Genomic DNA, 15,139 nt, shown 5'->3' on the forward strand with positions numbered 1-15,139 from the left:
GCTCCTCAAGTTGTGCTCTGATCTCAGTTCTGTGACAAAACTGGAAGTAGATACAGTGGATTAACAGCCTCATGTAGAGAAGCTCACAGATCCTTGTCGACACTGACTGGCAGCAACATCTCTCCCACCAGGGTTTCAAACTGGATTCTTTCCCAGCCCTGCCTGGAGAAGCCGGGGATTGAACCTAGGACCTTCTGCATGCAAAGCAAGGGCTCTACCACTGAGGTGCTACAGCCCGTCTGCATAAGAGTGAAGTAGAACCCATCCCACTTGAACACGCTCCACTGGAAGTACAGTTTCTTCTCCCCCATCACTGCCACCGAGTACACCCGATGCTGGTGTTCACTGCCACCATCGAATGCACATTTCCCCGCGTGCATCTCGGCTGTCTCTGTTGCTCAAATCTCACCAGAAAACCATGGCATGCTCCTGTGGTCTGGGCTCATGTCTGGGCCAGCCCTGCGGGGCTGACAGCAGCTTGTCCTCCAATGGAAGAGGGACAGGGATTGCGGAAGGAAGAGGCTCCCCAGCACGAGGATGAATTCAGCCCAGGAGGGCTGAGCCTCCGAATATGGACAAGTAGGTTTCAGTTGTGCATGAAGATGCATGTCCTGAGTAGGCATTATGGCAATCTGGTTGGCCATTTATGGGATTATTTATTTATATATTAAAATATATATCTGGTTGAAAGTGGGTGGCTGGACTGGATTAACCCTCAGTCTGGTCCAGCAGGGCTTTTCCGAGGAGGCGGAGGCCCCATAGGGTAACCCTTGGTGGTGAATCAGCGTCATGTGCCTCGATTGCGGCAGGTCACACCAGGCACATTTCCTGTGAAATGTGTCAGACCTGAATCCCATTTGAAATGTTTTCCACTTTTGCTCTGGTGTTTTGTCCCAAAATTATACTCAAGGGAGGACTTCTGACGTGTGAAGCCCAGGCTGAACACCCAGCGTAGAACAAAGATGCGAGAAGACCAGCAAAGGAACTGGTGGCCAGGCCAGCTCCTTAATCATCTTTTAGACAGAAGTTGAGAGGGTGCTGTTTGAAATCCTTAGCAGAAGGCACCTGCGTGACAGCGTGTGACTCGCAAGCGCCACGGCCCCGGCGTGGCAGGAATGGGCTGCAGTCAGCCGAGGTCTTTTCATTGCGCAGTGGAGCCAGATTCTTGGGGCCGCAGTGGTGGCGGCGGCAGTGGTTTTAACTGTTTGTATTTAGCCTTTGAACTGTTGTAATCCACCCAAAGAACATTTGTTATTGGGTGGGTTAAAAATATAAGAAATAAATACATTTTTTGACTCAAATACAGGGTCACTGAATGAAGCTTCCCAGAGGCTGAGCACTGTTGGAAACAGGACATTGGGTTAGATGGGCCGTTGTTCTGTTCTGCTGGGCTTTTTCTAAGGGTTGGAGTTCCTGATGTTGGATCAGGAATCTTTTGACTATGATGGATATGCAGCCACTGCAGCAGCTTATGCACCAGGCAATTCCTGGAGGAAGGAGCAGTTTCTCTCCCTGGCTGTAAGCAGGGGCTTCCCCACCTCAGCTGATTGTCCAGATCCGCCCTTACACAGATATTCCCATGAGGCACATCCAAAACAGCCCCCTAAACATTGCTGTCAGATGTCTCCACCTTTTTGTCCTGTGTCCTTGGGCTGATACACACAACTCCATCTGGCCTTTCTGGGTTTTTGTTTGTTTACGTGTTTACTGATTACATTGCCCAAGAACCAGAGTTCTCCGCATGGGGTCCAGGTGAATTAAAAGCATAACATACAAAACAACAAACAATGGTAAAACCACACACAATAAAACCACGATAGAACTGGCAGCACAGGGCAACAACAATGCAGGGCATCCAACCAAAGTGGCTCCGGCAGCGGTAAGATCTAAAAGCACCAAAGCAGTTCTTAAAATGCCTGGGAGGATAACAAAGTCTTCACCTGGTGCTGGAAGGACCATAATGTAGGTGCTAGGTGAGTCTCTCTGGGGAGCGTGTTCCTCACACAAGGTGCCATCACTGAAAAGTCCTTCTGTCTTGTAGCCACCTGCCTCATCTCATCTGGCAGCATGAGGAGGGTCTCAAATGTTGACCTAAGGGTCCAGGTAGATAGATGTGGGAGGAGATGCTCCTTCAGGTAACCTGGCCTCAAGCCATTTAGGGTTTTACTGTGTAAACCTAGCACTTTGAATTGGGCCTGGAAATGAATCAGCAGCCAGTACAGGTGGCAAAGTACTGATGTAACATGATTGGATCAGCCAGTCCCAGTCAACAACCTAGCCACCCTGTTATGGATCAGGGCGGGTGCATATTTCATGGGCCCCAGTGGCTCTTGCCACCATATTTGTTCATATTTTTAATGGATTATTGCTCATTAAAGCAGCAAATGTTAATCAGTTCAATGGGTTGGAATTATTTTGTTATTTACTTATATGCTGCTTTTGGCCAAAGGCCCCCATACAATTAAACTTAAAATGCAAGTAAAACCATAAAACTTCAGCAAAGGAGATCATTACCTTGTCGTGGTGCTGGAGCTTGAGCACCTCAATGATGTCGAGAGCTAAACCGTGAAGGGACACCCAAGACGGGAAGGCCATAGCAGAGAGGTCAGACGAAATACGATCCCAGGGGAAGGAAACGGCAACCCACCCCAGTATCTTACCATGAAAACTTAATAGATCAGTACAACCAGAGATATGTTGGTATACCATCGGAAGATGGGACTCCCAGGTCGGAAGATGGTCAAAATGCTACTGGGGAGGAACAGAGGGTAAGTTCAACTAGCCCCAGATGTGATGACGCAGCTAGCTCAAAGCCGAAAGGACGGCTAGCAGCTGATGGTGCTGGTGGTGAACGACAAATCCGATGTTCTAAAGATCAACACACCATAGGAACCTGGAATGTAAGATCTATGAGCCAGGGCAAATTGGATGTGGTTACTGGGGAGATGTCAAGAGTAAATATAGACATTTTGGGTGTCAGTGAACTGAAATGGACCGGAATGGGCCACTTCACATCAAATGACCACCAGATCTACCACTGTGGACAAGAGGACCATAGAAGAAATGGAGTAGCCTTCATAATTAATAATAAAGTGGCTAAAGCAGTGCTTGGATACAATCCAAAAATGTCAGAATGATCTCAATTTGAATTCAGGGTAAGCCATTTAACATCACAGTGATCCAAATATACGCCCCAACCACAGATGCTGAAGAAGCAGAAGTAGATCAGTTCTATGAGGATCTGCAGCACCTACTGGATAGTACGCCAAAAAAAAGATGTTATTTTCATTACAGGAGACTGGAATGCTAAGGTGGGTAGTCAAACGGCACCTGGAATTACAGGCAAGCATGGTCCAGGAGAACAAAATGAAGCCGGACATAGGCTGATAGAATTTTGCCAAGACAACTCACTGTGCATAACAAACACTCTTCCAACAACCTAAGAGATGACTTTATACATGGACTTCACCAGACGGTCGACACCGAAATCAGATTGACTACATCCTTTGTAGCCAAAGGTGGCGGACATCTATGCACTCGGTAAAAACAAGACCTGGAGCTGATTGTAGCTCAGATCACGAACTTCTTATTGCACAATTTAGAATCAGACTAAAGAGAATAGGGAAGACCCACAGATCAGTTAGATATGAGCTCACTAATATTCCTAATGAATATGCAGTGGAGGTGAAGAATAGATTTAAGGGACTAGATTTAGTAGATAGGGTCCCGGAAGAACTATGGACAGAAGTTTGCAACATTGTTCAGGAGGCGGCAACAAAAAAGGCCCAAAGAAAAAGAAAACCAAGAAGGCAAGATGACTGTCTGCTGGACAGGAACGGCCTTGGTCGCCTTGGTAGATGATATGAAGAGGGCTCTGGATAGGGGTGAATGCTCCTTCCTTGTTCTCCTCGACCTCTCAGCGGCTTTTGATACCGTTGACCACGGTATCCTCCTGGACCGCCTGGAGGGGTTGGGCATTGGAGACACCGTATTGCAGTGGTTCCGGTCCTTCCTCTCCGGCAGGTACCAGAGGGAAGCACTGGGAGAGGAGGTTTCGGACCTGTGGTCACTCACTTGTGGGGTGCCGCAGGGTTCCATCCTCTCCCCGATGCTATTTAACATCTATGTGAAGCCACTGGGGGCTATCATCAGGAGGTTTGGGGTGCAGTGTCATCAATATGCGGATGACACGAAGCTCTACCTCTTGTTCAAATCTTCACCAAGGTTGGCCGTAGAATCCCTGTCCAAATGTCTGGAGACGGTGAGTGGCTGGATGGGGAGGAATAAGCTGAAGCTGAACCCTGACAAGACCGAGGTACTTTTGGTGGGAGACAAGAGGAGGCTGGGGGATGTTGACCTGGTGTTGAACGGGGTATGGCTACCCTTGAAAGACCAGGTCCGCAGCCTGGGGGTCATTTTGGACTCCCAGCTGTCCATGGAGGCTCAGGTGTCAGCTGTGAGCCGGACAGCGCTATACCAACTCCATCTGATACGGTGGCTGCGCCCCTTCCTTCCCGACCATCTGCTCCCATCGGTAGTACATGCCCTGGTCTCCCCTCGTTTAGACTACTGTAATGTGCTCCATGTGGGGTTACCCTTGAAGATGGTTCGGAAGCTGCAGCTGGTACAGAACGCGGCGGCTCGCCTGATTAAAGGCAGCCGCCAGCGAGATCACATCACTCCAGTGCTGAAGGAGTTGCACTGGTTGTCAGTTGTTTTCCGGGCCAAATTCAAGGTGTTGGTTTTGACCTTTAAAACCCTATATGGTTCCAGCCCAGCCTATCTTAAGGAGCGCCTCCAGCAACACCAGACAGGCCGCTTAACAAGATCAGCCTCGGATGGCCTTCTCTCTGTCCCATCAGCCAGGACAGGACTGGTGGGGACGAGGGAGAGGGCCTTTTCTGTGGTGGCCCCCACTCTGTGGAACTCCCTCCCTAGGGAACTCTGCCATGCCCCCTCTTTAATGAGCTTCCGCCGTGCATTAAAAACGTGGTTGTTCAGACAGGCATTTGGGGTGGGTTAGGGTATTTTAGAAAACATTTTTATTGTAGAATTTTATTGTTTTAAACTGTTTTATTATACGCTGTACATCGCCCAGAGTGGCTGGGTGACCAGCCAGATGGGCGATTAATAAATTTAATAATAATAAATAAATAAAAAGCCTGGAGAGGATTCACTGCCCCACTGACATTGGAGCCACCAGCCTCTGCTGAGTCCACCATTCAGTCTGTAGCACTGGCCAGCCTGATGCCTCCAAGAAATCTCCAGGTACGGCATGGGCGCAGGGCCTCCTCCGCTCTTGCTCCCCAGCACCAGGTACAGGAAAGTCCTCATCCCCGTGGACAGACGGCAACCAGGCCTCAAAACCAGGCCTGGCCAACCAGCTGGGCAAAATAGTGGTCTGAGTTGGCAAATCAAGAACCACCTGCTCCTTACTGGGCCTGCTCTTCCTGACACAACCAAGCAGTTCAAATCATTGGGTGTTTGTTGAGGTTTTGGAGGTGTGGCAGCAGTGTTGGCCATCGAAGGGATCTCCCGCTCTTCTGGGAAAGCCATAAGAAGATCGATCTTGTGATGGTTCATATCCTGCCCCCATCTTGGGGTGATGCTCCCTTGCCATGATCGGCCGAGGAGAAGTGGCAGGCGTCCTTCACATGAAATACTCGGCCCTTGAGCTGCATCCAATGATTTCCTGAGGTGTCCTCATGGAACTTCCCTTTTCTATTAGTGGCACAATGTGTTGTCCCATGACATCAACTCTTCCTTTCTGAAGCTAGATAGTCATGTTGGTGTTTCCCCTTATGCACACACACACACACACTCCGGTTTTTCCATGATGAGCACAGTAGCCGGAGTCTTGTATAAAAAGGAGGGCAGGGCAGGTACTGAGCACCAAAGCAGCAGAGAAACCCTCTTGAAACAGTCCATCACCTGCTCTTCCTCTCCACCCAACATGAAGATCTCCATGGCTGCCCTTGCCGCTCTCCTGGTCGTGGCCTCATTCTCCCTGGCTGTCGCTGGGCCATGTGAGTCTCTTCCCTTCTCTTCCACAGCAGCCCTGTAATAAATAGGTGGATGACGTTCTTCGATGGGAGCGGCATTCGCCTTTTTATTACGCTTCACGGAGAGCAATGCACCTTGGTGCAAGGTGGCCATTGCCTCCAGAACAGCTTTCCCCAATCTGGTGCCCTCCAGGTATGTTGGACTAGAACCCTCAGCACACCTCAGCCAGCGATGCTGTCAACTCGCTTAGAGGGCACCAGGTGGGGAAGGCTTCTCTAGAAAAACTGGGAGCCCACGGGAGTTAGTAGACTTTGCTGCTGGCCTTGATGGGCCTGTCATTGCACCTTCTACAGAGGAGAGATGTTCTAAAATTAGGCAGCTTCCCGTAGTGCACCTGTGGCACAGGCAGCTAGTTCAGCTCAAGACACATGGGATTTACTGCCACAAAATTTGGTGGCAGCCACTAACTTAGATGAGATGATCTGTGAAGGAGGAGAGGCTCCCAGCCACGGGAATGGAATGCCACCTCCATCTGATGGAGACCATGGCTCCCTCTTGGCCACTGGAGCAGCTCCTGTTCATTTCAGCGGGGAGCATTGCAGTTCCAGAGAATGTCCTTTGGAACTGGGCCCCCAGGACCAGATCCGTTGCCTGCTCTGCTGGGTGTCACTGACTCATGGTGGGGTTGTGCATGCACGCTTTTGAGGATGGAAGGGCCCTCATAGACACAGAAAGGGGAAATGGCCCCAAGGTCCCTGGGAAAGGGGGAGCTGACATTCCACAGCAGATGCTCAAGCTAAAAACTGACGCCTGCCCAAATGTTGCATTCCTTACAGTTGGTGCTGATGATTCTCCCTGCTGCACCCGTTATACTGCCAAAAGGATCCCAGCACACGTTGTGAAGAGCTTTTTCTACACTGGCGGAAACTGCCGGCTGCCGGCCATAGTGTAAGTCTTGGGACGGAGGAAATGCTGAGTGGTCCAAAGCTCCTGCCCATCTGCATGGTTCAAAGGCGACAGGAAGGGGGCGGGCGGGGTGTTCACCTTCCATATATGAACAGATGTCCCTTCCAGACCAGTCCTCTCCCCTTGAATTGGCCTCCTCCGCTCACTCACTTTTCACATGGTCCAACCATTCCACCCACGGCTTTCCACGTTGTCCTCTGGAGGGATCCTTTCAGATGGGATTTGCTGTGACCCTGCCCCCCCCAGCAATGTATGTCTGGTGTGTGGAGAGGAAAAGTGTAAAGGATGTGGAACCAGAGGCCCTCTAGTTGTTCTTGGTGCACAACTCCCATCTTCCCTGATGAACAGCCATGCCAGCTGGGGTGATGAGAGTTGGAGTGTGGAATGCCACGCATTCCCCACCCCTGCTTTGGGTTCCTTAGGTCTCCTGTACCGTTAATTACAAGAGTCCTCTTTGCAATCCAGCCTCTTTTATTTCTTCCTGTTGATTGCGGCTGTGAGACTAGTGATAAATTGCCCCGCACTCCTCCTGGAATAGCCTCCCTTAATTGCTCTAATGTCAGTTTGTGTTCCCACAGTGGAAAGGCTTTAATTACTAGTTTCCTTACTCTTTTCCCTTTTAACTTTTTTTTTAAATAGTAAGATAGTAGTGGTTAACTATTAAAAATGAAAATGAAAAGAAATAATGCAAAGAAATCAGTAATTAAAGCTCCCACCCCTACCCCGCACTTAGGAAGAGGAACTGACATGGGGCAATTAAGAGAGATTATTCTCAGAATGATAAATGGTGCATCTGGAAGCAAAAGAAAGTGATAAAATTAGCAGAACAGGCAAACCATTTAGGAAGATCTTTGCACGTCTGAGTGGCAAGGAGGAAAAAAATGGGGAGGGGAAAATCAAAACGCTGTCTGTTTCTTTTCTTCACAGGTTTATATTCAAGAATGGTCGTTCAGCCTGCGTTGACCCTAAAGCCACGTGGGCCATCCATCTGGTGGAACGCCTGAAACACAACTGAGACTCGCAGTTGCTGCCATCCGTCACTCCCTGGAAGGAATGGCTACACCTGAACCTCAGCGACATGCACTTGGCTACTTCCTGGACTCTCTCTCTCAATCTTCCCCCAAATTCTGGCTAAGGCACTCCATGGCTTCCACCAGGGCAAGCATCCCTTGGGGGCCCCATCCTCAAGCCATCAGTTTGGGAGCTGTGCCCAGACGTGAAGGGGGGCTCCCCCAGCAAGCAGACCGAGGACAGCCCACTCCCCTTCCCTGGCTAAGAAAAACCCTCTTACGTGATACGCTTTTCACGGTTCCCAGTGGCTTTGGAAATTGCTGCTTTCTGATGTGGCTGAGGGCCCAGATGTGTTGCTAGACCCAAATGTTTGCAGCTGTGAGGATCGTCCACTCATCAGATGCAGAGAGTTTACATTCAGTCTTGGGTTTCAGCTTGTGAATTTCCCCAGCAATTTTAAAAACTGGTCTATGAACCCAAAGGTTTGGCACTGAAAAGTGGGGGGAAAGCTGCATTCCCTTTGCCCCCCCCCCACCCCAAAGTAGCTTTCAGGACCAAACGCAAACAAACAAAACATCTCACTTTGAGATCTGATGTTGCTGCTAAAACTAAGCGCATTACAGACTAACGCTGCTATAAAAGTATTCCATCTTCCCAGGGAAATTTCATTCTGTTAGGAAGTTCACAGGGGGAGAATTCTTAATGATCATTCCCAGAATTCTTTGCTGGAGGCCATGACAGTCAAGGCAGTAAAAGTAAGCAAGGTTTGTAACGTAGATATCCATGTACAGAAGTACAGAAGTACTATACAAGAAGACCTAAATGGAGTTTGAAATTTGGAGCAGATTTTTGCCAAGCCAGAAGTCTCTCTGTGTGCATATACCATTTTCCCTCCAGTTCCATACCTGCTTCTTTGTTTCTATTTATATATTTATGTACCAGGCTGTTCAAATTCTTTGCCCTCTGCATGGAGGGAAGGTGGCATGAGGTATAATTTCATATTATTGTATTCCTATTTATACATTGTATTTATAAGTGTTTTCACTATTTATCAGAGCATGTCTGCACGTCAGACATTTCTCTGCTAACTTGTTGGCTTGCGAAAATAAAGATGCAACTTGGTTTCACTCTGCCTTGCTGAGTTCTCCTCTTCTCTGCGGATCCCAAAGTGGGGTGGGTGGCACCTGAAGCAGGCAGGAGGGAAGGGGCTCCATCCAGTCCTGAGACTGTTTTGGAAAGTCATACATGGCTTTGGCCAAAATGCTGTCCCCTGAACACTGACTGGCAAAAGAGCTGATTCAGGTTTTACCCAAAATACAAGCCAAAGGGATCGAAATGGATCGAGGGCTATTGTGCAGGCGTGGTGGGACAGGATCCACTAGGATCAAACCGAGAACCTTTGGATGTGTATAGTGAGCTGGTAGATTGTGGAGCATCTTCCTGGGCAGTGAAATTTTGGGGTTCTGGACCAGCCCTGCCCTCTCTGTTTGGCCCTGGGCCCTCCTCAGCAGGAAGGGCTACAAAGGGCTTTTTGCCTGGGCAAAGTCCCCTGGCTCTGGCGAGTTTGGGTGGGAATTTCATCCTTTGGGTGGGAATGCCTGCCTGACCTCACCAATGTACACAGGCATGCATCACACTAAACTGTTCCCTGCTCTCCCACCTTGGTCCCCACCTCCAATTTCTCTATGAAGCGAGACATTGGTGCCGCAAGATGGCGAAAATGCGAGACAGCACGTTTATGATCACGGAGCCTGGAGCTTCTGTCAAGGAAGGAAGGGAGGGGAAGGAAGGGATCCCTGCCGCTGGGACCGGCCCCAACTTCCCTGCGAGGGAGGACCACCCAGGACCCAATCCCAGGACCCCCTTCCCAAAAACAGGACTGGCCAAACCTGGCCTTTCCATCCCCCCAAATACCCAGCAGCCACCCTCGTAAGCCAAGAGGCACTGAAATTAGCACTGAGGTTATGCAGAGAGATCACACCAACTAAAGGTTGGATAAAGGTTTATTAAGATCAAAATAAAGGGGTAGAGGGAAAGGGAAGAATGGAAATAGCAGGTTACACAGAGGGTACAAAGCTAAATCACTTAATTACAAACAGAGAGCTTCATGAATGCACACCCAAGCAAAATAATAAATCTCCCTGGCCTATCCTTACATACGTAAGTATGGATCTCCCTGGATAGCAACCAGCCGTCTGCAGGTCCAGGACCACCAGGATGAAGGGAGACCCCATGCCTCGGCCTCAGCCCACTTTTACAGCCCAGCCCTGGCAACTCAGGGCAGATTTGCCTCAGCCAATCACTGGCTCAGCCGCTGGGCGGGCCGCCCTGGCCCCCGAGAGGCTGGGACTCCCACCACCTCCAGCTGCGGCCCTCTCCAGGCAGCAGGGGCTGCGCCTGGCCTGGGGCAAAGGGCCGAGGGGCCTCCAGATTACAAACAATTCCAGGTGGTTCCATCCGACGTGACAGCCTGACCCGATCTTGTGGCGGGAAGCAGGCCGTGGTCCTTGACAGCTTCCAATAACAACACGCTGCTTTCTCCTGTCCAGGCTCATGGGAGGGAAAGAGTATAAGGCTTCCTATGTACCCCAGAAGATCAGGCTGCCTGGGAAGCCAACGGTTCTTTTCAGTCCTGGGAAAACCGCTAAGTTGCTCTCTTGCACTCCCATCTTCTGTGTGGGCCCAAGCCACAAATCGCAGCCTTTGCGCTACCTTCTGAAGGGGTGTTTGTGCTATGCAGAAGTCCAACATAGGGGATCCTTCCAGAGCCAGGTATAAAGCATCCCTGGAAAAAGAAGAAGAAATGCTTCCCCTATAATTCGCTGAACCACAGAAATCCTGTGATCCTGGATTTCTGGATTGTGATCCTGTGTCCCAGAGGAACCAGGAAGTCAGGGTCTTCTGCCTTAGCTCCAGGGCAAGATGGCTCCCAGGTACAGGGCCATGCTGGGTGGCCCCAGAAGCACACCTGCTCCTGAGACTGGTCTGGGAGAGTGGATGGGTCCACAGGCTGGTGCCTAGCTCCTGTCTGCAGACTATCCACTTACACTGCAGGATCGCTCAGGAGCTGTGTGCTGCTGGCCACCAGCAGAATGCCTTCCAGTGCTGGTCTAAATCCAAGGTGCTGAGGGGAGCCTTCTGCCACGCCCTGGAGCGCCACGTGAGAGCCCGCTCCATGCCCCCCACCCACCCATCCTTCTTCAGGGAGCCGAGGGAGCCATGGGCGCTGGCTGGCTGGAGGCCCCGCCTGGAGCTCTGCAGACCAGGTGGGAATTAGACACCCCTCTTCTCGGTAGGCCAGCCCCCCCTTCCCACAGCTGTATGGAGATGTAGTGCATGTAGCATAGTCCTACTCCTCTGTGTGGGAATGGCTCTAGGGAATGGAATTGCTGCCTAGGCCACCCCACTTGCAGACACGCAGCCCCACGGCCAGGCCGGGCGTCAGTGTTGCGTGCAACGGGACACTGCCAGCAGCAGTGCGGGCAATGGGGCTGGTGCAAGAGACGGTAGGGCTGAGGCCCGCCCCTTGTCCTTCTCCAGCTTGCTGCGGCCCTGAGGAATGGAGGCAGGGGGTGAGGACAGGCCGGAGCCTGGGCTGCCAGGTGGCTGCCTTGGTGCACCAGCAAGGGGTCCTGTGCACTGGGACAAGGCTCTGGACTGCCCACTTGGGGATCCAGGCGGTGCCGGCGCCCTCCCCGGGCAACGCCCAGCACTGGGAGGACGGGCCACTATGCCCCGTCTCCCACAGCCCCGCCGGAGTGGCCCAAGGGAGCAGCCGCATCGCAGCCTGCGGCCCGGGTGCTGCCGCCGCTCTGCCCGATGCTCCGCCAGCCCCCTCAGGAGGGCAGGCAGCCGGGGGAGGCAGGAGTGCGCCCTGTGCTGGCCCATGGGCGGGGAGCCTATCCTGCTGTGGTCGCCAGCGCAGGGCTGCTGCAGCAGGTCCTGCAGACGGTGCCCTGGATCAGGGCGGGACGTGGAGGCAGCAGCTGAAGTCGCACTACCCTGAGAAAGGGCAGGGAAGCCGAGCACGAGCCCTCCTCCCCGCCCCCTCTGCCCAGTGGCCGCAGTCGCAGACTGGGCAGTGGCGCGAAGGGGCGCGCGCATGGGCGAGCCAGCGCGGGTCACGGGTCCTGCCCGCTGTGCTGGTGGGAGGCTCGCCCTGACCATGCTTGCCCGCTCCCTCCCCAGCCTCCCTGACTCGCGCCCCCACCAGGACCCCAAGCAGGTCCGATGCCTGCCGATTGCAGCCAGGAGCGCCCGCCTGCCCTCCCGCACTTGGCCGCGCCTGCTGCTGCACGCTCAACACCTCCGTCCTGCACCTGGGCGTCCAGCTCACCCGCACGGAGCAACCTGTTGCCTCCGAAGTGGTGTGTCACGGCAGCCGATCCAGGTCGTCAGAGGCAGAGCGACCTGCCCTCCGGCTATGGGCCCTTGCCAGGCATGTGGCGGGAGACAGCGTGGCTGTGTGGTTTGGGGTGCCGGGGTCTGCGAGAGGCAGAGCAGCAAACTGTGTAAATGTCTGACGCAGAAGGGAGCCTGGGGTTCACGGGCACGCACAGGCACCTCCCTCGGGGTAGGGCCCCCGGTCTATGCAGAAGGGGAGCCTCGGGTTCACGGGTAACCGCCCCACGTGTCCCTGCCTGGAAGACGGTGACTAGGTGACCCGTGTCCCTGCCTGTTCAGTCTGCTGCCCAGGTGCTGACAGGGGATGGGCAAAAAGACTTCTGATGGTTCTTTATCTTTAAATTCAGCTTGGACTGGACAGGCCTTCAAATAGAGGACTGTCCTCTGCAAAAGAGGACACATGGCCACCCTATGAAATGCTGCTCCTGCTGCTGGTCATACATGGTTCCAGTACTCTCTCCTCCAAAGCAAGCCCTGCCCAGGCAGAGCATTCCTCGGGAAAGCGGGGAACATGGTGGAAGGGACTGGGGCCCTTTCAAGTCCGTTTGTGGCGGGGTGGCGGTGGCATGTGCTCCTGACTGCCCTGCCCCATGACCCTCCCATGCAGCAGCAGCAGCTCTGACCTCCGAGAATCTGGCAAGGTGCCATCTTCCCTGACGAAGAGTTCTGGAGAGCTTGAGAGGTAGCACAGGATTTTGTGACCTTTCAGCTGGCCAAAGAAAAGCATTACGGTGGTCTGCATTTGGTCATGTTTCTTTCAGCGGACCTGGCTGCCTCCGCATTTAGGGTGACATCCTGCTCTTCTAAGGGGATCAAGCCCCCCCCCCCCGATGTCTGCTCATAGCAGGAGAAACCATCTGCGGCCAGGATCCTTATCAGAGCTCAGCCCCTCTTCTTCAGAACCAGCTGGTCAGAAGCCCCCCGCCCCCCCGCCCCCTGGACAGACACTGAGCAGAGATGCTGACTCCTTTCTGCTATGTGGGAAATTCCAGCCAGGATGACACAACCTCATTCGCCCCGTTTGCTGTGTATATTTGGTTGGGCTGAGGAGGGTCAGCGGCTGTTCAGTGGTTTCTTCTTTCCTTCCTGTCCCGCTAGGATTCCTGTAATTGTGGTCTACCCCATGAGCCAAGAACAAGAAGCAGTAACCCAAAGAAAAACTGCAAATTCAAATTTACACGTGATTTTTTGTCAGAGCGAGATGCTGGGTGACTAAGGCAAATTTTCCCTGGATTCCAGCCCTGCAGAGTCACGCAAGTCCACAACTAAACAGATGTAATGACAGGCGTGCAAATATCACACAGATTGCTCAGTGCTTGTTCACAAGTGCAAAGGATCCACCTGGGACTCCAAAGTTGATAATTCTCCCAGCAATCTTAAATCCGACCTGTGATTCATCCAACCCGGCGTTTCTCATGATGTACTCTGCATATAAGTTAAATAAGCAGGGCAACAATATGCAGCCTTGTCGTACTCCTTTCCCAATTTTGAACCAATCGGTTGTTCCATGTCCGGTTCTTACTGTTGCTTCTTGACCCTCGTACAGATATGATCCAGCGAATGTTGGCGATTTGATCTCGAGTTCCTCTGCCTCTTCGGAACCCAGCTTGTACTTCTGGTAGTTCTCGGTTCACATACTGCTGAAGCCTAGCTTGTAGGATTTTTAGGGATGTACGAAACTCACTTACCTTTTAGCGGATTGATTCGTGGGGGGGGGAGGCGCTCCGTCCCTCCCCCCAGAATCCTCGACGGGGGGGAGGCAATCTGGTCCCAATCTGGGAGCCCCCAGAATCCTGCCCGGCCAGCTTCGCTCCGCGGCGGCTCCGCAGAGCAGCCGGTCAGGGCTGTCTGCAGCCAGATTTCCGGCCGCGGACGGGCTGGTGCGGACGCAAATGGCGGCTGCCATGGCGGCCACCATTTGCGTCCAGCCAGGCTGCCGTGATAGGCTACAGAAGTATTTACGTAGCCTATCATGCCTAACCCCCCCCCCAAAAAAACCCAGCGTACACAAATGGCGGCCACTACGGCAGCCGCCATTTGTGTTCCCTATTTTTCGCCATTCTAGCCTACATAAGTATTTACTTAGGCTAGAACGGCAAAAAATAGGGAACGCAAATAGTGCCCACTATGCTATTTGCGTTCCCCTTTTTTTTCACCATAATAGCCTATGTAAATATTTACGTAGGCTAGAACGGCGAAAAATAGGGAACGTAAATGGCGGCCACCATAGCCGCCGCCATTTGCGTATGCTGGTTTTTTTTGCGGGGGGGGGGTTTAGCCGTGATAGGCTACGTAAATACTTACGTAGCCTATCACAGCTGCAAGGACTCCAATGGCTGGAGCCGCCACTGCCGCCAGAACCGCTGCCGCCGGCGGCGAGTCCTCTGCATCCGCCCCAGGTAAGCTCCGTCCCGGGGGGATTCCACGGGGGGCAGGAGGCCGTTCCGCCACAGATTCTGGGGGGCCAGATTCTAAAGAATCCAGCCTCACTGGAATCCGTGGCGGAATTTTCTGCCATCCCTACAGATTTTGAGCATAACCTTGCTGGCATGTGAAATGAGCGCAATTGTGCGGTAGTTCGAACTCTCTTTGGCGTTGCCCTTCTTTGGGATTGGAATGTAAACTGACCTTTTCCAGTCTTGTGGCCGCTGTTGAGTGCTCCAAATTTGTTGGCATATTGAGTGCAGCACTTTAACAGCATCATCTTTTAAGATCTTAAATAGGTCACCTGGAATACTGTCGTCTCCGCTAGCTT

The 15,139-nt window shown here is 52.4% G+C and overlaps 1 protein-coding gene across 1 annotated transcript; it reads left to right on the forward strand.

Moving 5' to 3' along the window:
• Positions 1-5,836: 5,836 nt before the first annotated feature.
• On the forward strand, positions 5,837-9,114 carry LOC146335107 (C-C motif chemokine 5-like). The gene is made up of 3 exons (XM_084822690.1): positions 5,837-6,026; positions 6,840-6,951; positions 7,897-9,114. Exons 1-3 carry the CDS (start codon positions 5,837-5,839, stop codon positions 7,982-7,984), a joined length of 390 nt encoding a protein of 129 aa, XP_084678816.1. The 3' UTR covers positions 7,985-9,114.
• The last annotated feature ends 6,025 nt before the right edge of the window (positions 9,115-15,139 follow it).

This window comes from Heloderma suspectum, chromosome 16, assembly GCF_057233095.1.
Source record: "Heloderma suspectum isolate Gila_16-S chromosome 16, 16-S_ref, whole genome shotgun sequence".
Classification (NCBI taxonomy): Eukaryota; Metazoa; Chordata; class Lepidosauria; order Squamata; family Helodermatidae; genus Heloderma; species Heloderma suspectum.

Bases quoted from the DNA above. Each gene is read 5' to 3' on its own strand.
- LOC146335107 (XM_084822690.1), top strand. From the start codon at position 5,837: ATGAGCACAGTAGCCGGAGTCTTGTATAAAAAGGAGGGCAGGGCAGGT. The intron at 6,027-6,839 runs GTGAGTCTCTTC...CATTCCTTACAG, and splicing joins CCTGGCTGTCGCTGGGCCAT to TTGGTGCTGATGATTCTCCC. The intron at 6,952-7,896 runs GTAAGTCTTGGG...TTTTCTTCACAG, and splicing joins TGCCGGCTGCCGGCCATAGT to GTTTATATTCAAGAATGGTC.